The sequence below is a fragment of the Schistocerca cancellata genome, chromosome 10 (genome assembly GCF_023864275.1).
Source record: "Schistocerca cancellata isolate TAMUIC-IGC-003103 chromosome 10, iqSchCanc2.1, whole genome shotgun sequence".
Lineage (NCBI taxonomy): Eukaryota > Metazoa > Arthropoda > Insecta > Orthoptera > Acrididae > Schistocerca > Schistocerca cancellata.
In genome coordinates this window covers 88,932,531-88,959,685 of record NC_064635.1, presented here as the reverse complement: position 1 = coordinate 88,959,685, position 27,155 = coordinate 88,932,531, and the positions used below count along the sequence as shown (strand labels likewise).

At 37.2% G+C, this 27,155-nt stretch overlaps 2 protein-coding genes across 10 annotated transcripts in view; one reads left to right on the top strand and one right to left on the bottom strand.

Annotated features, from left to right (window-relative positions):
• Window positions 1-7,314, bottom strand: part of LOC126106493 (uncharacterized) — a 96,406-nt gene extending 89,092 nt beyond the window's left edge. For 3 of the 7 annotated variants that reach the window (XR_007523354.1, XM_049912800.1, XM_049912799.1), the window contains exon 1: window positions 7,192-7,214. Coding sequence is in view for 3 of the 7 variants with exons in the window: in XM_049912800.1 (XP_049768757.1) it covers window positions 7,192-7,199 (8 nt within the window). In the remaining 4 variants the exon portion in view is untranslated. Of the gene's footprint in view, window positions 1-7,191 lie in introns of all 7 variants that reach the window. The other 4 variants (XR_007523355.1, XR_007523356.1, XM_049912801.1 and 1 more) reach the window with 4 other exon arrangements.
• LOC126106492 (uncharacterized) overlaps window positions 5,624-27,155 on the top strand; it is a 39,819-nt gene continuing 18,287 nt past the window's right edge. The window contains exon 1 of one of the 3 annotated variants that reach the window (XM_049912796.1): window positions 5,624-5,717. In XM_049912796.1, coding sequence (XP_049768753.1) covers window positions 5,640-5,717 — 78 coding nt within the window. In that variant the 5' untranslated portion in view covers window positions 5,624-5,639. Of the gene's footprint in view, window positions 5,718-7,422; window positions 7,613-27,155 lie in introns of those variants that run through there. The other 2 variants (XM_049912798.1, XM_049912797.1) reach the window with 2 other exon arrangements.

Sequence of the window (27,155 nt, the reverse complement as noted above, 5' to 3'; positions counted from 1 at the left end):
CCCATATTCTCCTGTAACCTTTTCTTCTACTCCTTCCCCTACAACTGCATTCCGGTCGCCCATGACTATTAGATTTTCATCCCCCTTTACATACTGCATTACCCTTTCAATATTCTCATACACTTTCTCTATCTGTTTTTATCTTCAGCTTGTGACGTTGGCATGTATACCTGAACTATCATTATTGGTGTTGGTCTGCTGTCGATTCTGATTAGAACAATCCGGTCACTGAACTGTTCACAGTAACACACCCTCTGCCCTACCTTCCTATTCATAATTAATCCTACACCTGTTATACCATTTTCTGCTGCTGTTGATATTACCCGATACTCATCTGACCAGAAATCCTTGTCTTCCTTCCACTTCACTTCACTGACCCCTACTATATCTAGATTGAGCCTTTGCATTTCCCTTTTCAGATTTTCTAGTTTCCGTACCACGTTCAAGCTTCTGACATTCCACGCCCTGACTCGTAGAACGTTATCCTTTCATTGATTATTCAATCTTTTTCTCATGATAACCTCCCCCTGGGTAGTCCCCTCCCGGAGATCCCAATGGGGGACTATTCCGGAATCTTTTGCCAATGGAGAGATCATCATGAAACTTCTTCAATTACAGGCCACATGTCCTGTGGATACACATTACGTGTCTTTAATGCAGTGGTTTCCATTGCCTTCTGCATCCTCATGCATAGAAAAGATGATCCAAAGGCTGAGGACAAAATATTAATCAGAAGTCATGTTGTGGAAAAAAATATGGCAACTTACTCTTCAACAAACTACTCCTATCCTCTAGAAACAAAAATGAAAACATTTAGGAACACTGTAAAGAAAATGCTACATTTTGTATTCTGCTGATGAGTACTTTAAGGCAAACTTGCGCTGTCTGTATGTCCTCATTCGCTCCCTCACAAAATTAAGTTTTTTTATTTTTCATAGTTTGTCAGATACCAGAACATGTAGACTTCAGAATAGGAAAATTAAAAAATATCTGCATCATGTGTAGAACATAATACATACTGCTAAAATGTTGTTGAAACACATCTAAAGTTTTCATTGTAAACTTAAAATGGTATCTCTCCCAGGATTTATATTAGGCAGTCACTTCTGCAGAAAAGCACAAAATTGTGATGACAGCTGTATCTACATTAAAAGTGATGTAATATTTGTACCCATTCAGTTCCCAGAAGATATTCCCAGATAAAGAGATCCAGAAATACAAGAACTTGAAATATGAAATGTGAATATAGCCATACTTTTGTTTGTACAGGACCCATAGTAGGGATACAAACACTTTGCTACAAAATTTAGAATCTCTCCTTTACAAGTTAACAGAAAAAAACAGATGTCTGATTCTATGTAATGACTTTAATATTGATTTTTCTGTTTAACCTAAGCAATAAACTGAATGACTGATCCTCCTCTTCATATTTAACATGAAACCTACATTATAAACAACAGCACATATAAATAACACATGAGTTCCAAAATACACCACATATTTACTATTGAGCTTATGAAATAGGTTTTGGGGATCACACTGTATGAATAATACCACCTGCCTGGTTAGCCGAGAGTGCTAATGCACTGCTTCCTGGACCCAGGTAGGCCTGCCGGTCCCAGATCGAATCCGCACAGTGGATTAACGATGATGGCCGGTCTGCCAGCTAGCCTGGATGTGGTTTTAGGTGGTTTTCCACATCCTACTAGGTGAATAATGGGCTGGTCCCCATGTCCTACTTCAGTTATATGACTCCCAGACATTTGCAAGACGTTCACACCATTTCATGATTTACACTAGACGCAGGCAGCCAAGGTACACTGATTCCATCTCAGGGGATACTACAGGGTGGCAGCAGGAAGGGCATCTGGCCACCCCTTTAAATTAACCATGCCAAATCCATTGTAACTTTCCTGACCCTGTGACAATTGTGGGACAAAGATGAAAAGCAAAAGAAAGACTGTATGAATGATACCAAGAAAGCAAATCATTCTGTACATCCCAGTGAATCATCAGTAACTACAGCTAGAAACTTCAGTGTTCAAAACATAAATTCACATAAATTTGGTAAATTATTAAGGGCCTTCCAGTGCTATTTTGAGTTTTGATTTCCACTCAGAGAAAGGAAAATAAAAAAAATAACACAATAGGTAGTTCTATCACTCCATGCATACAGGTTTCAAAGAAGGAAAAAATATTTCTCAATCGTGTACCCAAGCAAACTGAAATCATTCCAGAATTTGATGTTTATTTTAAAAGATACAAACATATCTTTAAGAAAATTATCAGATAGTGGAGGGGGGGGGGGGGGGGGGGGAACACTGCAACATTAATCTGCTTAAAAGTGGAAACAAAATTACTGACTCATGCAGAATAGCTGAGGTATTTAATGCATGTTTCACACATGAAGCATGTAATCTGACAGAGAAACACCAAAGAACAGCTTTTGAAAACAGAGACCAGCCCAAAACCTATTTCAATGCAAGAACATTCTTTTTGTATCCAACAGATGAAGAGGAAATACTGAGAATTAAAATAAAAATTTTCTTTGGGCATAGACAATTTGTAACAGTGCTAACTAAGCCCCTAACTCATCTCTGCAACTCCTCATTAATTTAGAGGTGTTTTCTAGAAAAATTAAAAATGGAGAAGGTAATATTTTACAAAAGGCACATTACATTCAAAGAGAAAAATATTATTGTACTAAGTACCCCACATGGAATCAGAAAATATAGGAGAACAGACACTGACAATTTTGATTTTGTGAATGAACCCTTGACTGCAGTAGACCAGAAGGAACATGTATTAGCAATATTTCTGGGCCTCAAAAAATCTTTGATATGATAGACCACAACCTACAGCTTTGAAAACTTGAATATGTAGGTATTGGGTAGTTGGTACATGAATTAGTGACATCATTCCTCAAAAGCAGATAGTAGAAATCACACACCAGGAATAGAACCCTATTTATACCTACCATCATAAATGAAAATAAATTATGTATGATGTGCCTGAAGGTTCAGATTAAGCTAAGAGCTGTTCTTGATATTTATCAATGACCTAGGCTCGTCCAGCAACTACCAGAAGGCTACAACATTTGCAGATGACCTTAATGTATTGATAAAAGGCAAAACTGCTGCAGAACTGCAATGTAAAATAGTAAACTGCAACTCACATTTTGCAGAATGGTTTACCACTAACAATCTTGTTGATGATGCAGAGATAACTGTCACAGTGGACCTTTATTCCACACAAAACAAACATCTATTAACACTCCCCTCCCTATATATCTCTTTGGTAAATAATTATAAATGGTAAATTTCACAAAATTTCTTAGAAAACGGATTCAGGGAAACATGAAACGAAACATACATATCAGTTACATAAGTTAGAAGATAAGCATGATTTACTAGGCCATAAAAATACCTGTACTGGGTGTACAACAAAAGAAACAGTAAAAATGTGTGTTATTACCAAGCAGAATGACTATTATGATATGGGATAGTGGGCAACTTGCCAATTAGAAAAAGCTGTTTCACAGTACAAAAAGAGGATGATAATAGTGATTGAAAATGCAGTTCTCAGAAACGTTTGCAAACCGTATTCAAAATACTCCAGATACTAGCACTGACCTGCCTATACACTCCTGAGGTATTACTTATGTTAACAAAATTTCAGAGGCCAAAGAAAACTTAGTATGTAAAACTCAAGCAGCTCAACAGGCAAAAATTGGATCTTCACAGTGAGTATGCAGACACAACCCTCAGACAAAATGGACCACTGCAAACTGGGAAAAAACTTTACAATAAACTTCCCCACTGCATCAAGACAAAAAAGAAATATAAAAATTCAAAATGGCTCTAAAAATACTTTTGCAAGATAGATACTATTTTACTGTAAGTGAATATTGTTGGCATAAATTTAATCTATTTCCCTCTTTCTTTTGTGTGTATAAATCACTTTTGGTGTACAAACTGTACTATTATGTTAATGTTTTATATTGTACTGTTTTATTGTACTGTGTACATGCTTAAAATTATTTATGGTATTGAATTAATTTTACTGTTGAATATCACTTATTTAAAACTGTGTTTTAAGGTACAAAAAGCCGTATTCTATGTCAATGATTTAATGAAATGATGCTTAACAATTTGCATTCCACAAGATTTACTTCATATAAGCTTTGACAGTTTTTGAATTGATTATAATTCTTACTCAAAATAGTATTACTTTGTTTGTTGTAATGTAGAACTAATGAGAACAGAAAGCAATGGATTTATGGTAATATAGCAGCTACACTGTTATCTACAACCACCATTAAAAGACTTTGCACTTGAGTGTATGTGAAAACGTAGTGTATTAAAAAAAGATTTTATCAGTTTTACAGACACACATTTTATCAATTTTACAAACAGACATGTAGTTAAAATGTTGCTGCAGTTCTCAGTGTGGGGTAACCTACCGTAACATGTGGTACAACTTGTTACTGTAACAATACAATCCCGCATGCATTACTTTTTGATTCTTGTGTCATATTATGTTGATTCATGAGAGCAGTAAAAAGTATATAAACATGAAATAAACTTTCCATCTGCTTCATCATACAAGGCATGTTCAAAAAATTAATTAACTACATTTGAAAAAGCTTTATTAACAGCGTCTGTACAAAGGGTTGATATTCTTGAAAATCCCCTCCATGACCATATACAATTTTTTCCACCGATTCTTACATGCCCGTAATGTTCTCTCAAATGCCTCAACAAGCATACCCTTACTGCTGTTGTCACAGCCACTTTGATAGCCCAACGCTGTCAAAATTGTGTAATTTGAGCATGTTCTTGAACTTGGGGAGCAAGAAGAAATCTGCTGGAGTAATGATCTTGACTATAGGGTGACTGTAGTACCTTTGCCATTTTATGCCTTGCTGGGAACTCAAGGATGGCGAGAGATGTGTGGCTGGGCTCAGTATCACGAGGCTGCAACGAGATAGCAGCAGTGTCTTTCCATGCATCAATGACCCTATTTCACAATATTACCAGAACTCCTACGTAGTATGTAGCATTAAAGGTCTATCACTGAGGTACAAACTTTTCAAGACCCACACCCTCGGTATCGAAAAAGACAATTTAAACCTGCTCATACCAATCTTATTCTGCACTACTACAAAAATGATGGATTGCTGCTCATTGTAAAGATGAACCATTGGGCTGCAGACAGGTACAACAGAAAGACTGCCACACAATACAGCTTTCAGCCAAAAACTTCATTACCCAATAAAACACACACACTTTCACAGAAGCAAGCACACCTCACACATGACCACTACCACTGACAGCTCTGATTAGAGCTGTCATAGCTACCACGGACAGCTCTGACCACAGCTGTCAGTGGCAGTGGTCATGTGTGAGGTGTGCTTGCTTCTGTGGACGTGTGTGTGTTTTCTTCAGTTATGAAGGTTTTGGCTGAAAGCTGTATTGTGTAACGGTCCTTTTGTTGTATCTGTTCAAAGCCCATTGGGTCAACTTTACAAGCAGCAATCTATCCTTTTCGTAACACTGCAGAATAAGATTAGAATAAGCAAGTTTAAATTGTCTTTTTTGACACTGAGGGTGTGATTCTTGAAGAGTTTGTGTGTTTTCATGCTGAATAAGACTTTGGCCGAAAGCTATAACTGTCTTCCCCTGAGCCTATCTGCAGCTCCACAGGGCCTCTCTACAGTGAGCAGCAGTCTAACCTTTTCCTAACATTGTTAATATTTCAAACTGAAGTTTCCATTATTTAACCTTATTCTGTTTTGAGGGTGACAGGGAGTGTCATTTGGCACTCTGAACTTCATCTCTGGGTTATACTGAAATTTTCCTTCAGCTAACTCATGATCAGCATTCAACTGGCCTTTAGCTAATTCATTAATAGTTTGGGGACCAGCTTAATGCACATCTTTTGCATGTTCAATTCCTACAAAATTATATGTGATGCACAATGGTTTTTGGGACACTCAGAGTGTTAGCTAACACTCGTTTGATGGTCAGCATTCAACAACCCACACACATGAGTCACAGTTTCATCAGTTTGACTAGTTGGTGGCCATCCAGAGTGGGGAGTCATCATCCACCCCTTTCTGATGTCTCCCTTAAACTGTTTCATCCGCCTTATAACTTGCACTTATGGAAGACAAGACTCCTTGTTAAGCAGTTTATGACTTTCTGCAGCTTTTTTGCTAAGTTTTGTGCAGAACTTGATTGTCTAACATTGTTTGAAAGTACTTCCAATACATGATCTTCAAATAGAAGTGCTCTAAATTAGCGAACCTGACAGCACCAGTGCTTGGAACAGACTGACCTAGTGTGTAGCTGAAGGTTCCCCCACCCCCTGCTAACTCAAATGGCCCAAACATAGTGCAATCAGTTGGGGAATGGCAAAAAAATATATTTCATGACCTTTTTGACACCCTCTGTATAACAGAATTTATTCAATAATTCTTGCATCATGTTCTATAAACCCCATATAAGGCAGAGCAATCTTGTAAGGTTTTGCATTAACAGAGCCATTGAAGACTACTATTGTAATCTATATTAAGAAATATTTAACAGTAGTCTAATCTGTGCACATGGATAATCACATTTATTGCTTTAAATACTTGTTAGAAATGCAGTTACTTCAAAAAATTGGCCATTACGCTACTCAACTGCTGTTTTTAATCCTATTTTGTGGTAAACATTTGTGTAGCTCTACTGATTTCAGTCAACACTGTCAGACTGTATGCTGGAAAAGCTAAAAGTGTGTAATGTGAATGTTAGTATTAACTGAAATTTACAAGAAATGAATGACTTGGGGCATATGTGTGAAAATTGCTAGAGACTTCTAAAAAAGTTTGGTTATGAACTTTACACTATAATCTTATTGCACACTTTTGTGAAATAAATACTTTTATGCCTTATTTAAAGAGCCACTTAAGATTTAGCCATAGAATAATATTGAATGATTGTATGCTAGTTATGCTAGGAGTACTGTACTCAGGTCAACACAAAGAGAGAGATTTTTAAGTTCAAAGCAGGCAAAACTGAGCTCCTTTTGTTAACTTATACATTTTCTGCCGCCACCCCAGTATACCTTCCTGCTTTACCATTGGTATGAATATTGATTTATCAGCAGAAAATGTGTGTACCACCAGATATTATAAAAATATATTACCACTCCATGGATGTAGCTACAGAAGAAACAGATATTGTCCTGCAAGTACACAATCAGCAGTGCACATGTGCAGATAAGACTTTGACACTTTGGCCTGACCTGCACCTTTAGCCTCACTCACATTTCAAGTGTCACAAGCCATAATAGATTAATGCAGCAGCTGATGCATATGATATTTGTCAACAGTGTGTCATAAATTCTCTATTTAAAAAAAAAAAAGCAAAAGAATACCTCATCAGTCATTACTTCTACAACAAGTCTAAATACTTGCACTGAGGAATGTAAATTCTGCCCAACTTTAATATTTTTATCAGATAGCTCTTCATTTTGCAAGTACATAGAGAGCTAATAGTGGTCCATTTGAAGTTAAAGTGCTGTGTTTGAAGTATTAGATAGTAATAGCAGCTGAGTAATATAGCAGGTGAAGCAATAGCTTTTTTTCAGAGTAGCAAAATGTGTAGTACTAAATTCTACACAAAACCAACTGTTCACTATGGAGTGAATTGAAAATTGGATATGTCAAAGATTCTCACATTTGTCAGGAGATTAAGAAAAACAATATATCTCTTTTTGTACATAAATAATTTGTATCCAGAACATTCACCTTGCAGTATTGTTCTGTATCCAGAAAATTGAGAAAGTATTCTGATGGCACAGAAAAGAAAAGAATATTTATTAACCTCATTCAGTTACCTTTGTCAAAGTTTACATTTGGACCAAGTTTTATACAATAATAAATTACATATACAGAAAACACACAGTAAATAATCAGTTTATTTAAGAAATATAAGGTTTTATCATCACTTAGACTAAACAAATTATATGATGATTAGTGTTTATGAATTCTTCAACTGAGTAGTATTCATGGTATTTGAGCCATATTTTAATATTCTCTTATATTTATTTAGTGGTACTGTACAAGCTGAGTCTGGTAACCTACTGAAAAATGCTTAAGCAATTATAGTTATTATGGACTATGGACTAGAGCAAGTCTTGGGAAGAAAAATCCGAGTCACTGTTTCTGGTATTGTGTACATGCACAATATATCTCTTGTTGATTTTTTTCAGATATTCTCTAGTAAATATTAAACAGTTACATATGTTCAGTTTATGCACTATTATGATGCTGAGAGATTTAAAGTAGTTTCTGCAGGTCCCTCTGGGTGTTAATCCTACTACGCATCTGATTGCTTCCTTCTGTTATCTAAAAATATATTTAGTACCTAGTAGTCCAGTCAATGAAGGAAAATTAGGGGAAAAATTGTGAAGTCACAAATTTTTGCACCATGCTAATGGGGAGTGTCCTGAAAACATTAAAAATTCTGAGTGGTGGGCTGTTCACATTGGAGTTAATGGTCATTTAAAGCTCACTTTTTTATGTTCCTATCAAATGGCTCAAGAACTATGGCTCCTAGTGAAAATGTTCCCTAGAAAAAAATTAAACTATTTTAAATTTATACAAAATGGTCCTATTCATTTCTCCTCTAGACCTAGTAGCTTCCATGTTGCAGGGGATGGAAAAACCACAGATAATTTATAAAAATAGTCCTTTAAGGGGATAAAATTGGTGTTTATTGTTAAATGAAATGCTTAAGAACAAATATTAAATATGTGTGTCACATTTAAGTGCACTAGAAGTATATTAAGGAATAAATTGTGTTATGATGGTGTAACAACGCAGACAGACACTCCTGGGGAGGGGTGGGAGGGGGGGGGGGGGTCTACAAAGTGTGATAACATAATACAAGCATTAGAAAAGCATAAGGGCAGATTCTACATAAATCACTGTACCCTGTTGTACACTGTTAGAGGAAAATTGAGTTTTAGTCATTCTGTATGGCAGTTGTAGTGTTCTTCCAGGAAAGGCAACTTCCCACCAAGTGTGCTGCTTGCTCTTCAGTTTACAGACAGACGATACTTCACCAGCTTTTCCTGTCCAGTTCTCTTATGTGAGTGGACAAAATAACTTGACTGGGCTTGTTTTTATATAATTGAGTTATTCTCAGTATATTAAGTGACCACTTCTTTGCAGCTGTTAAGACAGCTTTCATGTAAAATACATTTCCGTAAACAATGGCCAAGAAGTGCTAAGTCATAAGTGTGATGTCATCAGTGACGTGTGTAGTGTTGGTGGGAAAGTGGTTGGATTGATACCCCATGAATGTGTGGTAAGTGAATCAACTCATTGCAGCCCACTTTGAAATGCCAGCAGTTCCTGCATGGAACCAATTTATGCAGGCTATCAGTAACGGAGTTAATGATGAGAGAAGTACAGTAACTTTCTGATCATTCATTAATTCACTGCCAAGTGACTACAATGCAGTTATGTAGCTTTACAATGTGCTGTCAATGAAAGACAACAACAAGAGACCAACCTTGGCAGCCAGAGACTGTAGTCATGTGTTTATGAGTTGTGCATGTGTGTGTGTGTGTGTGTGTGTGTGTGTGTGTGTGTGTGTGCTTTTCATGAAGGGGTTTCAGGCCAAATTGCTTCTTGTTTGATGATCTTTTTGTTGTTCCTATCTGCACTTCATCATCTCTGTTATGTGGTGGGTAATAGTCTATTGTTTTCATAATTTTGTCATTATTCTATCCTGATTTTTCCATTGTTTAAACAAACAGAATGTTACATATGCAACTGCTGAGCATTGCACTGGACACTCAATGGAGTATGACAAGACAACAACTTTGGCCACAGCAACATCCTTTTGGGATTCCATCATAAAAGAATCAGTGGAAATTCACAGACAGACAATCTTATCAACCATGACAATGGCTACCAGTTAGATAATGCGTGGAGCCCCGTCATCTCTAAGATCTGCTCCAGACGAAGACGTCAGAGCACTCCGATGGCCGCGGCAATTGACAATGCCGAAGACAGCGTTCAGCAGTTCCACCAGCGAGGGCACTGCTGGTGGGCAGTGTAGTTTGGCTGTCCATATGATTTTGACACATGTGCAGAATACTCACTGCATGCTATATATTACGGAATGGAGTGCGTCTTTGTCAGTCTTCGATGGCTCACCTGAGGATGGCTGGCAGTTGTCCAATCGCAATATTGTGGATGGAAGCTAACGACAAGCAGCTGCAAGCCCAAAATCTTTTTGAATATTTAGTTCGCCGGGAAAATTTAAAATTTCACAATGTTACTCTTATCAGCACAGAACCTACTTATGTAATTTAATGATTCAGAATCATGATCTGAGGATGGAAATACTGTCACATTACATTATTCTTCCATAGTATTGAAACTGACAAAGATTATTATCAAGACATACTTCATCTCTTGTGGGCCTATTATTGATAAAGTGCAGATTGTACTGTCTAAGAAGATTTTTGAGCTCAGTTACTCTATGTTTGGCTGCTGTTACATCAAAATCTGCATTCTAATCTCCACCTATTACAGTGTCGTAATGTAACAATTTTGTCTTCCTAAATACATCTAACAGCATGTCCAGTTTTTCTAAAAATACACTAATTTACCCTTAGGTGATCTGTATAAGGCTACTATCACTAACTTAAAATTGTCACTAACTATACCAGTGGCTTCAAAATTCAGTTTGTCACACAGCTAGTCTTGATCCAACCTATTGATGGAGTGGCTGAGGGACTGGTTAGTATACAATGCCACACAACCCCTTTTATGCACTTTTCTATGGTAACCATTTTCTATTTTATAGTTAAATTTGATAGCTCTAAGTTCACCTCTGTTGCCCAGCGTTCACTTAGAAAAAAAATATCAAATTTTTTACAATAAATTCTTTGTCTTTTACTCCTTGAACATTCAGACAGCAAATTTTAAGAACAGAATTGTTATTGTCTTTAGAATGAACAGTTTGGTTAGGAGCTATAATATCTTTTACACTACCTATTTTATGGGCTTCTTCATCTTGCTGTATTCCACTAAAAATCATGTAAATGGAGAGGAGGCACTGTTTTCTGCTTACCCACAACAATTTTTACTGCTTTTTCTGCTGTAGTTATCTTCCTTCCTTTCAGCAGGGATGTAGTTATTGTTGCTGGTGTAACTTCCGCTGTGGTTTGTGGAAGTGCTTCTATAGCTGATACATTTTCTACTACTGCTTCTGACGATGCCAATGGTAACAATGACGGTTCCCATTCTGATGCTGATGTAGGCCCAATTTCTTCTAGAGATGTAGCTAGAGATGTTTATTTCTCATGTGCTGTTGGTGCATTCTCAATTTGTTTTGTCACTGGCAAGTTATTTACTTGCAAGAGGAGATGTCTGTCTTGATACAGTTGTTACAAATCTAAATAGTTGGGGCTACAAAGTAAGTGTGGTTGACACTATGCTTGAAAATCACAGTGCAGTAATCATGAAGTTATGGGCAAATCAGCAAGTATTCAACAAATTTCCAACTGGCATTCAAATTATGTCTTCAGAAGTAGGGTTATTAAAAAGAAAAAATTAGATGATTTCAGAACTGCAGTGTCTTCTACAGATTAGCATCAAATGTATGAAGAATTGACACCAAGTGATACATTCACTTCCAATTTCCAGGCTCTTAATGCCAAATTTGATGAAAATTTTCCACTGAAACCCAAGAGATATCCACTTACCAAATCAAAATACACACAGAAAACTTTCAAATTAAAGCGCTAGTATACCTCTAGATTAGCTAAAATAAAATGCATTGTACAACTACTAAATCATAATTTGTGTCAAAGCCACTGAAGTAATTGATTTTAAGGACAGATTATACTGCAGTTATTTATAAGCCAAAAGGATTTACAGAATGAAGAAGAAATAGGAAGGGAGTAAAGCACCAGATTTATTGAAGAAACTGACAATCCTTGCAAGGCAGCATGGGGTCTTGTTAATGAACATAGGACAAGGCTCACCTATTGCTTTAATCCAGATGAATTTAATGAATATTTTATAAACACGGTGGAAGCACAGTAGGTGAATTTCCTGACTTCAGAACAGATCCTGCAGTTGCTGTGAAATTTGAAAATAAACGGAGCATGATAACGTGGAAGAGATTGTACCCAAAGGCATAATAAAAATAGTAAAAGACTACAAAGACTCAGAGAGCCCTGTACTACATTAAAAACTATAATATGTAAAATTGCTCTGTCACTATCAGCAGTAATAAATAAATGCTGCCCCACTGGGTAATTTCCAGATTTCCTGAAAGTAGCATGCACAGTAGGAGTTTAAGAAGAAGGGTAATCCAAGTGAAGTGCCAAGTTGCTGGCCTATACCTATAACACTAGTGCTAGCTAAGGGGATTTAGTCCATAATGAAAGATTAGCCATTAAGTTATTTTGAAGGAAATAACTTTCATGATACACAGCACAGCTTTTGGAAGGGCTGGTCAACTACAACAACAGCACTTGATTTAGTTACAAATATAAGTCATGGTGTTAAAGACAAGGAGTCTATAGCATTGGTACTCTGTAACCTTGGTAGGTCATTTCATGTATCCCACATAAGGCCATTCTCAGCAACCTAAACTCATATGGTATTGGAGGAGCTGTTCTACAAACACTTGAATCCTACCTAAATAACAGATGGCACATTGTGTCAGTGCAAAAAGCATAATCAGGGATCCATAATTGGGCTCCTGTTGTTCTTAACTTTTGTTAGTGACATAGGTTCCAATGGGCACACCTTGCAGTTTGCAGATGATACAACTTTGTTCTCAAAAGGGAACAATGTATTGCAAGCTGTTCAACAAGCAGAAGTATTATCCACTGAAGTCAAAGCCTGATTCATCATGAACAAGATGCAAATTAATGAAGAGAAAACACAGGGTATGATATGCAGTCTAAGTGATATTGGAGCTCTGGGTGACACAGAAGCTGTTAAGTTTCTGGACTTTTTCGTTGATACCAAGTTAACCTGGCAACAACACACTGAACATGTATGTTCCGAACTCTTGTGAGTCCTGTAGCCCTTGAGGATACTAAAAAGCGTTATACCACAGTAGTCCCTAACAGTATACTATAAAATGTTCCAAAATCACACCTGCTATGGGCTGTTACTGTGGGATCATTCTGCAGGCTGCAAGAATGTGCTTTAGTTGCACAAGAAAGCACTGAGGCTCTTTATCTGAAGCAAAGAAACTGATCACTGCAAACCAAATTTTTCCAGATTAGGAGTTTTGACTGGTTTTAGCCAATATATTTTCACTTGCCTTATTCACACAAAGACAAATCGTGAGACATACAGAAGGAGAAATGAAGTTCATCAACACAACACTCACTATAAAGACAGTATAGATAGGCCAAGATATCAATTAACTAAGATGCAGAATAGCTTATCAATGGTGGCTCTAAAGTTATTTATTGCTTTACCTAAGGACATTCACTCATTACCAGTTGAATAATTTGGAACTAAAATCTTATGCATACTAAAAGAGCAAACTTCATACAGTATATAAGAATACTTCTCTAGTGACAGAACATTGTCTAACTGAGCTGTAACTCAGTTCCAATGAAAACAGCAGCAACTCTGCTATTTTACTGCACTGTGTTCTAATATCAATTGCCTTATTGTTGTAATGTATGTTGTAATCTAGTTCTAAAATATATGTTTTATAGCAGCCACTTTAGTATCACAGTTTAACATGCCCAGTTCGCCATGGAGTCTAACGCACTGCTTTCCGGGCAGAAAGGCATGCTGGTTCCTGGCATGGATTCGCCCAGCATATTAGTGTTAAGGTCTGGTGTGCTGGTCAGGCTGTGGGTGGTTTTTAAGGTGGTTTTCCATCTGACTCAGCAAATGCCGGCTGGTTCCCCTTCTTCCACCTCAGTTACACTGTATCGGCAATTGCTGTGCAAACACTGTGTCCATGCACACACACACACCACCATTACTCTACCATGAAATCATTTGGGATTACACTCATATGGTGTGAGACATTCTCAGGGGGGTCAACTAGGGGCTGAACAACACAATAACCCTGGGTTCGGTGTGGGGTGGTGGTGGGGTGAGTGGACTGCTGCAGCCTATTGTGGGGTTGTGACCCACTGAGAGCTACAATGGGGGCAAATACTCTTTGTTATTCGTAGGTCCTCAGTTCAGTACAATACAATCATAGTTTAAATGTAAATGTAAACACTGTTTGGCCTTTTACATTGGCATGACAATCACCAAGTTATCAGTTAGGATGAATGGGCATAGGCAGAGGCTGTACACTAGCAACACACAATATCCTGTTGCAGAGCATGCACTATAACATGACAGCCATGTCCTTGGTGCCATCTGCATTCTTTCCCCAGACACCAGTTTCTCAGAACTCCACAGGTGGGAACTGGCACCACAACATGTCCTTGGTTCTCACCACCCACCCAGTATTAATTTATGTCAATATCCTTGGTCTCAGCATTTCTTCAAATTAACAATTCCTTTCTTCACTTCTTTTTAGGTTTTTCATCTGCCATTTTCTTACCTGTCTATTTTTTGCCATCTCCTTCCCACCTTTATCACATAAAATGCACTTAGCTATTAGCTCTTATTAACTCATGTATGATGTTTCAGCAGTAATATCTCTGTCTTGCATATTACCCTACCTTTCTCCATTAAGTTCTTAGGTTTGCAAATCTAGTCCTGTGCAGTCCCTAACAGTCTGTCTTTCCTTCACATCCCACAAGTAAGTCTCCCTGAACTGGACTTCCGGGTGACTTTTCCGAACTCTATCTATCTTCCTAAACCTCACCAGTCCTTTCCGTCATCCCTCTTCCTTCCCCTTCAACCCTTCTACCAGAAGGAGCCACTGACTCCAAAAGCTTGCATATTTAATATTTTTTATAAGTGTTTTTTACTGCTGCTGCTTGTTGAGTAGCCCTTTTATCAATCCAATTACATTACAGTTTAAATTGAAATATTTTATTAATTTTATTGTAGTAATATTATTGTAAACTTGGTGCTGTCTGTCCAGCCATGGCTGGAGAATGACATAGAACTGATGATACATTCTTAATATATTCTTGCAAAGAAGTAACTTCATACTGTAAAGAATTACTGCTACACTATTTAGTCATTCATTGATTTCTCAACACCAATTGCTAGACATATTATTATCTGACATCCGGATAGTAATAGTGATGTTTATTTTGAAAAACTTCCCATTTGGTTATCTAAAAAACTGAATCTCCATGCACCCATAAAGACTGCAGTGTTGAGCTGAGAAAAAGGATAAGATGTTAAAAATTTAATTCAGATGCGTGTAATGAAATGTCAGAGGGATTTCATTATTTTCACTATACTCACTGTGGATAACAAACTGAAACTGTTATTTAAACTTCTAATTAATGTGGGTATAATAAGCAACCAGTCACTTGTTTTCTATTTTGATATGATCTGTTGTACCATTAACTAGTTTTCAAGCACTGTAGGCTCATCATCAGATGGAGGTGTAACAGTATCATTATCTGGACCACATGCATCTAGATCAGATCCAGCCTCAGTGTGTCAAACTTCTCTCACACAGGGTGTGCAGGCCACTTGCAGGCCAAGGCCCAGCCTGTCTCATCTCTCCTTAGTCCTTCTCAGAAGTATGCAGAACAGCGTAATATTTTGTTTAGTGATGTGGTGTGGCACTTTCCAGTCAGCACAACTCTCTTTAGTTTGGCAGAATCCTGATGCCAACACTCTTTACCATTTTGTATTTGTTGTGGCATGAAGGTTGTTCACAGTCCCAGTGGCTGTCTGCACAAAAAGAGACAGTCCAGCAATATATTGTTACAAGCCTTTAAAATGAATAGGAAAGACAGAAGAGAGGGATGAGAGTTGTCAATATATACTACACAATTGCATCAGTGGCATGTACTGCAAATTTCCGATGGAACGACATTAAAATAACATGCAGAAAGAATATAAACATTTACTTGACAATCAAAGAGCAAAAAATTGCAATGATTGACAGATGGATTCATTGTTCGGTACATCAAGAAGCACTTTGTGCTAAAGTCGCAGCATAGAGCACATGAAAAAATTTATGATGTGAATAGTAAAGTTTCTGCAGTTATATGCATTATTCTACTGCCAGTTGCAATAGTTTTTGATGGAACTGAACAAAGTACATGAAGACATTATATATTACTGCAAAGTACATTGGCTAAGTAAATGGGAAATCTTGGAATGAGTTTTCAGTTTAAAACTTGCTATTCTTCAATTTATGAAGGATAACCGAAATGCCATATGACTAGGGCCTCCTGTTGGGTAGACCATTCGCCTGGAGCAAGCCTTTCGAGTTGACACTACTCCGGCGACTTCTGTGTCGATGGGGATGAAGGAAAAAGGAGTGCAGGAACAAAAATTAGAACATCTGGAATGGATTGCAGACCTCTCATTTTAAATGGACTGACTGCAAACTGCCCACAGTAAGCCAATACAAGGTGAGAAACAAATTCTTTTCAATTTAATGGGGATGCATTACAAAAAAAAAAAGAAAAAAAATCACTTTGTAGGGGGAATACATTCTGACAATTGTAGACCAGTTCCCTAAGATTACTGGTATTTATGAAAACATGAGGTCAGAATCATTTGTTTTGGGCTTGAAAGAATTACAAGGATAGTTGACCAAACATTTGGAGGACACTGCCTATATTGCGTGTCTTTTCAAAACTGTTTTTCATTTCAGTTACAAGTGCCCCTGTGCATGCACAGGTGTAACTGACTGATCTGCACAGATGTAACTGACTGATCTGCAAGGTAATTGCCATTTTAAAGGCAAATCCCCTTAGTGTTTGTTCAGGACATTTATATTGCTTTCCTAAGGTTGAGTTTTCATGTCTCTGTGATAAGGTTTCCAATGTGCAACAATATTTTGATCAATGCACACACACATGTGTGTGTGTGTGTGTGTGTGTGTGTGTGTGTGTGTGTGTGTGTGTGTGTGTGTGTGTTTGTGTTTGTGTGCAGGTGTTTGAGAAAGACTTCTTTTTTTATTATGAAACTAATAAGTCACAATTACATGGTGACCTGAGTGCAAAAATATGTAAAATTGTCTGCATCCGTCCTTACGTTCACAGTTTGTACCAGATAAAAACTGTATGTTGTCTTCAGTGCAAAAATAAAATAAATAAATAAATAATAATAATGAAAATTTGCCTTTCTTTTAGATCTATATTGTTGAGAAATTTGAAATATAAAATAAAGTTCTATGTAGTGCAATGAAGGTCTATGCAGTGCAAATACATTGCCATCTGCATGTCTTGTGTGGTGTGTTCGAAGTTTCTGCTGTTTCTCCTCCTCACATTCAGACCATGTGGTATGGTGGTAGGGGAAGTGTGCAGTCAGGCTGAGCACTGTGGTATTTGTGCCGCAGCGTGGCTTGTGAGCTGAATTGATGGCCACCACTAGCTGGATGCTAGCTCCAGTATTTGGATTACCAGGCTGTGCATCGGATATAACCCTTTAACACCTGGCTTCCTCCTCCAGTGGGAAGATCCATCACTCTGTGCCACTTTCAGTTCAGCATATTTTGGCAACATATTGATATTAGGGCAGCCATTGGTCTCGAAGGAGATCTCCCCATCATCCTCCCTGATACTGATTCCATTTACAAGAGTGGTGAAATTTTGTGAACTGTTAGTTCTCATCCCTAAATTGGTGGGGAAGGGAGGCAGACTTTAATGCATTACAAACTGCTCCACATGCAGGGACAGCCTTTGTCCCTACCCATGACATTGGCATGCTGACTTTTCACCAGGGCACCGATGCCCATGATGTTGAGTGCCCCTCACCTCAAATAATCATCATCCAGTATTTCGAAGGAAAAAGATTTGTGTTTATGTGGCATCATGACCCTAGCGCCTAGCTGCACATGATACAGATAGTATTCCTGCAACATATCCACCTGATTATGAGACTACAGTGGCTTGAAAATTAGTTAATGATACTGAACATAAATCATATTAAAGGACAAAAATGCAACTGGTTGTATAATATACCCACATAAACTACCAATATTGATGATTTTTTTTGTAAATGCACACACACACACACACACACACACACACACACACACACATACACACACACACACACACACACACACACACACACACACACACACAAAATAAGCTAAATGTAATATTTCATGGTGAATATCACATGTCCACTGTTTTAAATTGTACTCTATGATTACATCTTAAAATGTTCTCAGATGTGTGAAATCCATAACAAATAAAATTAACAGGGGATATTGAATATATGTACAAAGAATGAAATAACAAATAGTCATAAATTTGGTTGACCCTTAGGAGAGCACCATGGAATAGTTGAAAAATTAAACTGTCAGATTCTCAAAGATAGGTGGAAGACTACTTACACAGTTTCAAGTACTAGTGTTAAGCGATCCATCTAATAAAATACTAAAACCCCCTTCACATCACTTCCACAGGGACCCCAAGATAATTTTAGACTGATTACAGCATCCCCAGATGCACCTAAGCAATCACTCTTTCTGCACATCATAAGTGAATGGAGTGCAGAGAAGCCCTAATACAAAGTTCAATGTGATGTACTATCTGCCAGTCACCACTCAACAGTGAATTTCAGATTATGGACATGAATTCAGATGTAGCACTTTCCCACTGAAGAGCGTCTTCACACAAACTCTCAAAAATTAATGTTTCAGGTTTCTGTGACCAGTCGTAACCATAGATCTACATTTTACTTAACATCTATAAATCATTTTAAATTAATTGAGAGATATTTCATTCATTATTTCCATTGGCTTTTTACAATATTTATGTCTCCATCTTTTTACACTGCTAAGCTGGAATGCTGAACAACAACGTGTGCAACATTAGAGATCAAACACAATAGCTCTCAAATTGGCAACAATAGCTCTTGCAACTGCAGCAACATTTTACTTGTTTGTATTTTAATCTGAATATGACTAACTCAATGCTACACGTATTATGTAGAGTTCATTTAAAACTGTCAGATGTACATTATTATACCTTACTACTGCTATATCAGTGTGACCTCTGATGGCAGGGTAAAGTGGCACACTTAAGTCAGCACAATACAATCTGCTTTAGCACAGGCAGCAGCTTCTTGTCTCACAGCCATAAGCATTTCTTTGTAATATCTGCTCCCATGTGCCACAGTGCTCCTGATATAAAGGTGAGGCAGATGGCAAAATCTCTTCACATTAGCCACTGAATAAGTAGATTTCTCATAGGAGCACACACAACAGTGCCAGAAATACAGCAAGGTGAGACTTATCACACATGGCTCTGATTTCATTTATTTATCTATTTATTTAGTCTGATTATATGAAGTACAATGTACTAGATGATGTAGTAGGTTTCCAAGAAAAAATATTTATGTCTATTTGTGCATATACTAAATATTCAAACATTCAGTAGATGAACTGTAGTGGTATTGTTAGATATTTTGTAATAAATCTGTCAAATACATTGCTATTTATTTATATTTTATAGTTAGTGAGTTTCAAGTTGCACAGATCATTTGTGTGATAAATTGTAATGATGTGGAAGTTTTAAGTTTACATTCACATAGCAAATTAATTTCTGAATATTGCTACATGCTGAACATCTAACTGTCAGACATTTTACACCTCTGGGTAAGTGACCAAAAATTTTAGTTGCAGCACAGTGATCAACTACTTAAACAGATGTCTGCAAGATGACTGTGGGTGAGCTCCATATGTTACTCTTACAGCACATTTTTGAGCAATGTAGACTTTCTTTCTTAAAAATTAGTTACCCCTTCATATTTTGTAGCAATTTTCTGAACACTTTGATTTGCATTTACAACATACATGTGTGGCACATGCTTGTCTGTTGATACAACTTCTACATTCATACTCTGCAAACCACTAAAAAGTGCATGGCAGAGGGTACTCTACATTGTATCACAATATTAAGACTTTCTTATTTCATTTACACACAGAGAATGGGAAGAATAGTTCCGTAAATACCACTGAGCATGCAATTGTTTTGTGGTCCCTACAGAAGTAACATATACATAGCTGTTGTATATTCCTGGATTCCTCACTTAATAACAGTTCCTGAAACTTTCTGAGTAGGCTTTCTTGGGATAATTGGGACCTATCTCCAGTCATCTGCCTAGTCAGATTTTTCAGCTTCTTCACAATGCTGTCCCAACTATCAAACAAAGCTGTGGACATTGGTGCTTTCCTTCTGTCTCTATGTTTAATATATCCTGTTTCTCCTATTTTCTCAGGTTCCACACATCTGAGCAATATTTTAAGATGGTTGCACATAAGCTGTCTCCTTCAGAGACTGTATTTTCCCTGTATACTGCCAATGAAGTGAAATCTACTGTAAGAAATGCAAAAAAAAACAAATGTTAACTCTAATGAAATTTATTTACCAACCAGTTTTAGACCAGGACCATGTTCACAGTAGTAAAATATGCAATTATAAAACCAAAATTACACATCATACATTTTTTGAAGTCTAATTTACATAATTTAAGCCAAGCCAGCTGGTGCAAATTACTGCAAATGAAGACATTAAACTGAGCCAGTTTAATATTTTCATTTGCAGGGATTAGGACCTGCATTTCACAGAGTTACTGCATTCAGAATTCTTCTGCTTGGCTTAAATTATTTATCTTGGATTTCAAGAAATGTATGATATGTAATGTTGGTTTCATAATTGCATATTTTGCTACTGTGAACATAGTTCTTGACTGAAAGTGATCAGTAAATAAACTGCATTAAAGTCAGCATCTGTGTTACACATTTCCTACATTATATGTATGCTGATACCTGCCAATAATGTTTTAAATGAAGCCTGCCACCTTTGTGATTGCTCCATTTCATTTCCCTGCAAACTGTTACATCCCGGTACTTGTGTGACTTGACTGATTACAATTGTGACTTATTGATATTGTGGTCATAGGATGTTAATTTTTTTTTTTTTTTTTTTTTTTTTTTTGAAGCACACAGTTTTTCTTTTCATTCAAAACAAGTTGCCAGTCTTTGCACTATTTTGAAATATTATCAAGAACTGACTGAATACTTGTGCAGCTTTTTTCAGATAACTCCTCCTCACAGATAATTGCATCACAAAGTATCTGAGGCTTTATTTATTTACTTATTGGTCCTGTGAATCTAGGATTGTACAGAGTATGAAAGATATTAGATAATTTGTTAGTTACTACACATGGTTCTTGTAGTTTTTTCCCACATTACTTTAGCAGAAGTTACTATTACACATTTTTTTATTATTAAATACACTTTACAAAAACAATCTTAACTGGTTTTGCAGTTTTGTTTTTCTCGCTTACTGTATAGAAGCAGTGCTCCACCAAGTAATCTTCCACTGTTGACTTGAAATTGTTTCTGTTCTTCATTACTGTTTTTTTTTTATTTTGGTAATGCATTATATAGTTTGATGCTGGGATAGGGTATCCCTTTATGAATGGTACTGTATTTGTCTGTTAAACATGTTGTGCAGAAGCAGTGTACACATTGGTTACATGCTATGCATGGACTGCTACTGTTTTTCTTTTATAATAGTTGCATTTTCTAATATGTAAAGATATGAAAGTGGTAGCAATTTATTTTTCTTAAACAGCAGCTTGTGTGATGATCTTTGGTCTACCTCTTCCACTACTCTAATAACCTTCTTTTGTAATCTAAATTATCTTAGACTTGCTCCACAATTTCCCCAAAATACTAAATCTTCATTCAACATTGAGTGAACATAAACAAAATATATGGTCCTGAGCTTATCTTGTGATATACAGTTTCTTAGTACTCTTATTTTGATACATATTTTGCTCAGTTTTTGTTTATGTCTATCCCATTTCATATATTTCATATTGGGATATGTGTGTTTGTGCGAGTGTATACCTGTCCTTTTTTCCCCTAAGGTAAGTCTTTCCACTCCCGGGATTGGAATGACTCCTTACCCTCTCCCTTAAAACCCAAATCCTTTCATCTTTCCCTCTCCTTCCCTCTTTCCTGACGAGGCAACCGTTGGTTGCGAAAGCTAGAATTTTGTGTGTTTGTTTGTGTGTCTATCGACCTGCCAGCGCTTTTGTTTGGTAAGTCTCATCATCTTTCTTTTTAGATATATTTTTTCCATGTGGAATGTTTCCCTCTATTATATTCATACCATTTCATATTCTTTTGTATCCATACACGGAAAAATATTGTATATTCTGTTTTTCTTTCTTTTCCTTTTTTTTATAGTTTGTCCATTTATTTTGACATGTGGATTAGTTGGAATCCTCTTCTGGTTGGTGAATATTACTAGTGCGAAAGTTTTTTTCATTTTATAATCAAGATGTTTGCATAAAAGTATTTAATTACATTCTTTGTGACAAACTTAATGATGTTGTTTTCAAAGGTTTATTTGATAAAAAAAAATAAGAACAGGATGAGACTTTTGGAGAACTCCACAATTGACCATTAATAAATCTGACTGATGGGCACTGACTGCCCCCTTTACATTGTGTGTTATCTCTATGAGCTGTTTTGTCATGGAGGTATGATTTAATCCAGTTATATGCTGCTCCCCTAAACCTCAATGCTGATTGGTGATATCAAATACACTACTGGCCATTAAAATTACTACACCAAGAAGAAATGCAGATGATAAATGGGTATTCATTGGACAAATATATTATACTAGAACTGACACGTGATTACATTTTCAGACAATTTGGGTGCATGGATCCTGAGAAATCAGTACCCAGAACAACCACCACTGGCAGTAATAACGGCCTTGATACGCCTGGGTATTGAGTCAAACAGAGCTTGGATGGCATGTACAGGTACAGCTGCCCATGCAGCTTCAACACAGTACCACAGTTCATCAAAAGTAGTGACTGGGGTATTGTGACGAGCCAGTTGCTCGGTCACCATTGACAAGACGTTTTCAATTTGGGAGAGATCTGGAGAATGTGCTGGCCAGGGCAGCAGTTGAACATTTTCTGTATCCAGAAAGGCCCATACAGGACCTGCATTATGCGGTCGTGCATTATCCTGCTGAAATGTAGGGTTTCACAGGGATCGAATGAAGGATAGAGCCACGGGTCGTAACACATCTGAAATGTAATGTCCACTGTTCAAAGTGCTGTCAATGGGAACAAGAGGTGACCGAGACATGTAACCAATGGCACCCCGTACCATCACTCCGGGTGATACGCCAGTATGGCGATGATGAATACATGCTTCCAATGTGCGTTCACCGTGATGTCACCAAACACGAATGTGACCATCATGATGCTGTAAACAGAACCTGGATTCATCCAAAAAAATGATGTTTTGCCATTCGTGCACACAAGTTCATTGTTTAGTAAACCATTGCAGGCGCTCCTGTCTGTGATGCAGTGTCAAGGGTAACCACAGCCTGGGTTCCGAGCTGATAGTCCATGCTGCTGCAAATATCATCAAACTGTTCATGCAGATGGTTGTTGTCTTACAAACGTCCCCATCTGTTGATTCAGCCATGCAGATAAGATGCCTGTCATCTCGACTGCTAGTTGATACGAGGCCATTGGGGTCCAGGACGGCATTCCGTATTACCTTCCTGAACCCAGCAGTTCCATATTCTGCTAACAGTCATTGGATCTCGACCAATGCGAGCAGCAATGTCATGATACAATAAACCACAATCACGATAGGCTACAATCCGACCTTTATCAAAGTCGGAAACGTGATGGTATGCATTTCTCCTCCTTACACGAGGCTTCACAACAACGTTTCACCAGGCAACACCAGTCAACTGCTGTTTGTGTATGAGAAATCAATTGGAAACTTTCCCCATATCAGCACGTTGAAGGTGTCGCCACTGGCGCCAACATTGTGTGAATACTCTGAAAAGCTAATCATTTGCATATCACAGCATCTTCTTCCTGTTGGTTAAATTTTGTGTCTGTAGCATGTCATCTTCATGGTGTAGCAATTTTAATGGCCAGTAGTGTGCTTTTGATAAGTCTATTAATGTCATTTGCCATGTCATGATATACAGTGAGAACAGGAAGTGTCCCACATACTCCTCTGGGGCATGCCTGATGATGTTTCCACTTCTTTCAATGACTGTGCCTTTCCTGCCAAGTAATCCTCAATCCAATCACAAAGTTTGGTTGATATTCCACATAATTATACTTTTGTAAATAATTGTTTGTGTAGTATCAAGCCATATGTTTTTGGAAGTTAGGGAATACTGAATCCATCTGACCAGCTTCATACATGGCTTTCCTGGTGTCATGTGAGAAAACGGAAAAGTTATAACTACAAAGCAGAACTGAGGTCTTTGGATAACTAATACATGCCAGAGTGGCAGGTGAGATTGATATCTATTTGCATGCTTAACAATTTCATGTAGTGCATCTCTCTTGAACTTTACTTCTGGTCTCTGAAAATAATTTTTTTGTAAGATTAAGGGCTGATTATAAGAAGCTGTTGACCATAGATTGATATGTAAAATAAAGGAAAGGAAGCACTCACTACATCAGACTGATGTGTGGAGCACAGAAATATTTGAAAGGAAACCCTGTTTATGGTAGCTTTTGAGTTTTTGCTCTTTTTCTGGTAAAGGTACACTCATTCACACACACAGACACCCAAATGTGCACTCCTGTGGCCACAGCGGTGTGGTCTCACTGTGGCCATGGGAGTGAGTGTTTGGGTGGCAATGTGCTGTGTATGTAAAGTGTGCTATAAAATAATATCTACTATAGAAAGAACGAGAGTTTGAAAGCCAGTATGAATAGTGTTTTCTGTTACATGATTCTATGCTCTATACACCAGTCCATTATATATGGGTGGTTGCCTTTTACTTATTTTAGGTATTGTTCCATCCAGAAATTTCCATTATTGTTGCACTTTGATCTTAGATTAACATAGAAAATAACCTGAGATCAAGAATTCTGTGTTGTATAAAAATTAATCTCAGACTAGGACTAATGTCCTCTTTGACTGGTGAAATTTCAGAGATCAGTCAAGCTCAAAAGTAATCATCAGTTTACAACCTCACAAAATTACATAACACTCATATTTTATGCAAGTATGAGTTAAAAAGAAGTAACAGGAAATAATAAAGAATTTGTTCTCAACATAAAAATGTTAAGTAAATATGTGAATACACCAACCTCACACTGCTTAAGCTCAAAAAAAAATTTCTTTTTGTTCAAGTCTTTATGGTTAGGGTATGGAAATTACTGCCTATGTAAATAAGAACTGCAGGTAATAACTGGTCTCACAATTCTTGAATATGACTCGTAACTAATAAAATTAGTTTAAGACACTTACAGCCACTTAATGACAGACTAAGGAAGGGAAATTTGAAAAATAATAGACAATACTGGCTGACCACTGCTTGTAAAAATGCTCCCTAGAGTTGAATAGTAGCAGTAGCACTTTAAGTATTCAGTTTTTAACTACAGAACAGCTGCTTAAACTACTGTGGCAACTGCAATCATGTTGCTGGACAAAAATAGTAGTATGAATATGTAAGCCAATAAGTAATCATATATTCTGGTGGTAAGATGTTCAACAGGTTCTCATCTAACATAAAGCAAGAAATTGGGAATATCCAACATCTCAGAAGAAAATTGGAAATAAACTTCATTAGCCACTCATTCCACAACTTATGTGAATATTTAGATTCAGTACAGAGGAGTCTGCCTCCGTAGCTGAGCAGTCAGTGTAGGTGACTGCCATGAGGAGGACCCAGGTTTGATTCCGAGTACTGTCAAGGGTTTTTCCTTAGTGGAGGGATCAGTACAGCAAGTATTCAGCTCTATAATGGTAATTGACAAGCTACTTGACTTAGTGATAGAGGCTCCATAATGTGAAAAGTCTACAAAATGGCTGGGAGAGTGGTGTGCTCACCACGTGCCCCTCCATACCACAACTGTATGATGTTTCAAGGCAGAGAATGACACATTGGCAGGTAGATATCCTTTAGGCCTTCATGGCCTGGATGAGGAGCTCATATTTATACTGCTGCTTACCATAAAAAGACAATACAAGTTGCAGATAGGCACAACCAAACAATTAAAAGATACTCACATATAGCTTTTGGCCATAACTTTCATCAGTAAAAAAAAAACACACACACACACCCATGAATCCAAACCACACTGGGTATAAACCAGCAAAGTTCTATCACATGTAATGAGTAATTATACGAAGCATCTACCTTTAATCAATAGTTGTACACTCTCCTTGAGTACACACACAAAGTCATGATGACCAGGGGTACCCAACGCAGAGTTAAGCATGAGCTCACCCACACTCAAGTTCCAGTCAGATACAATATGCAGTACTCAGGATAAATACAAGTAAACAGAGTCATAAATATCTTTGATTGATGACATAACTGAGTACCTTGAGGACCAAAATCAGTGTATGAAAGCAGACATGTATACATCTTGTTATATTGTCTATAGTAGTAAATGTCTTCCACACTATTTGCTAATTGTCCATTCAAACTAACCTACATACATAAAGACCTAGAAGATTCATTTACAATTGAATGAAAACATACTGATTTAAAGTTATATAATGTGGTGGGAAGTCAATCCCCCTACTTGAAAAAAAAAAATTCATTTATGTGAAATAATACTGTCTTCGGCAGTCTTGGCTAACAAGTTACAAATTTCAGTCACAACAGTGATGTAGTTGGCAGATGCTTGAGTACATTACCCAGCACCTATGATCTCTTGGAAGTTGAGTGGTCCAGCAGGGTACAGCCACACAGCAGTGTGGGGAGTGGGTCTGCCCACATCTTTCAGTTTCCTCCCTAGAGTTCTAATCACATGCTGGAATAGACAGGTAATTCCTGTCTAGCATTCACATCAAATCCTGAAACATCATATGCTGTTCAACACCTTTTTTGGATCACATGGCATATGCTCTCCCTATTTATATCCCAAAAGCAATTATGTAGGATTTACATCAGATAAGATTTTAAAGTGTTCACGTATGAGACATTAATAAACAGAGTTAAATGCAATGAAAAAAAAATGAACT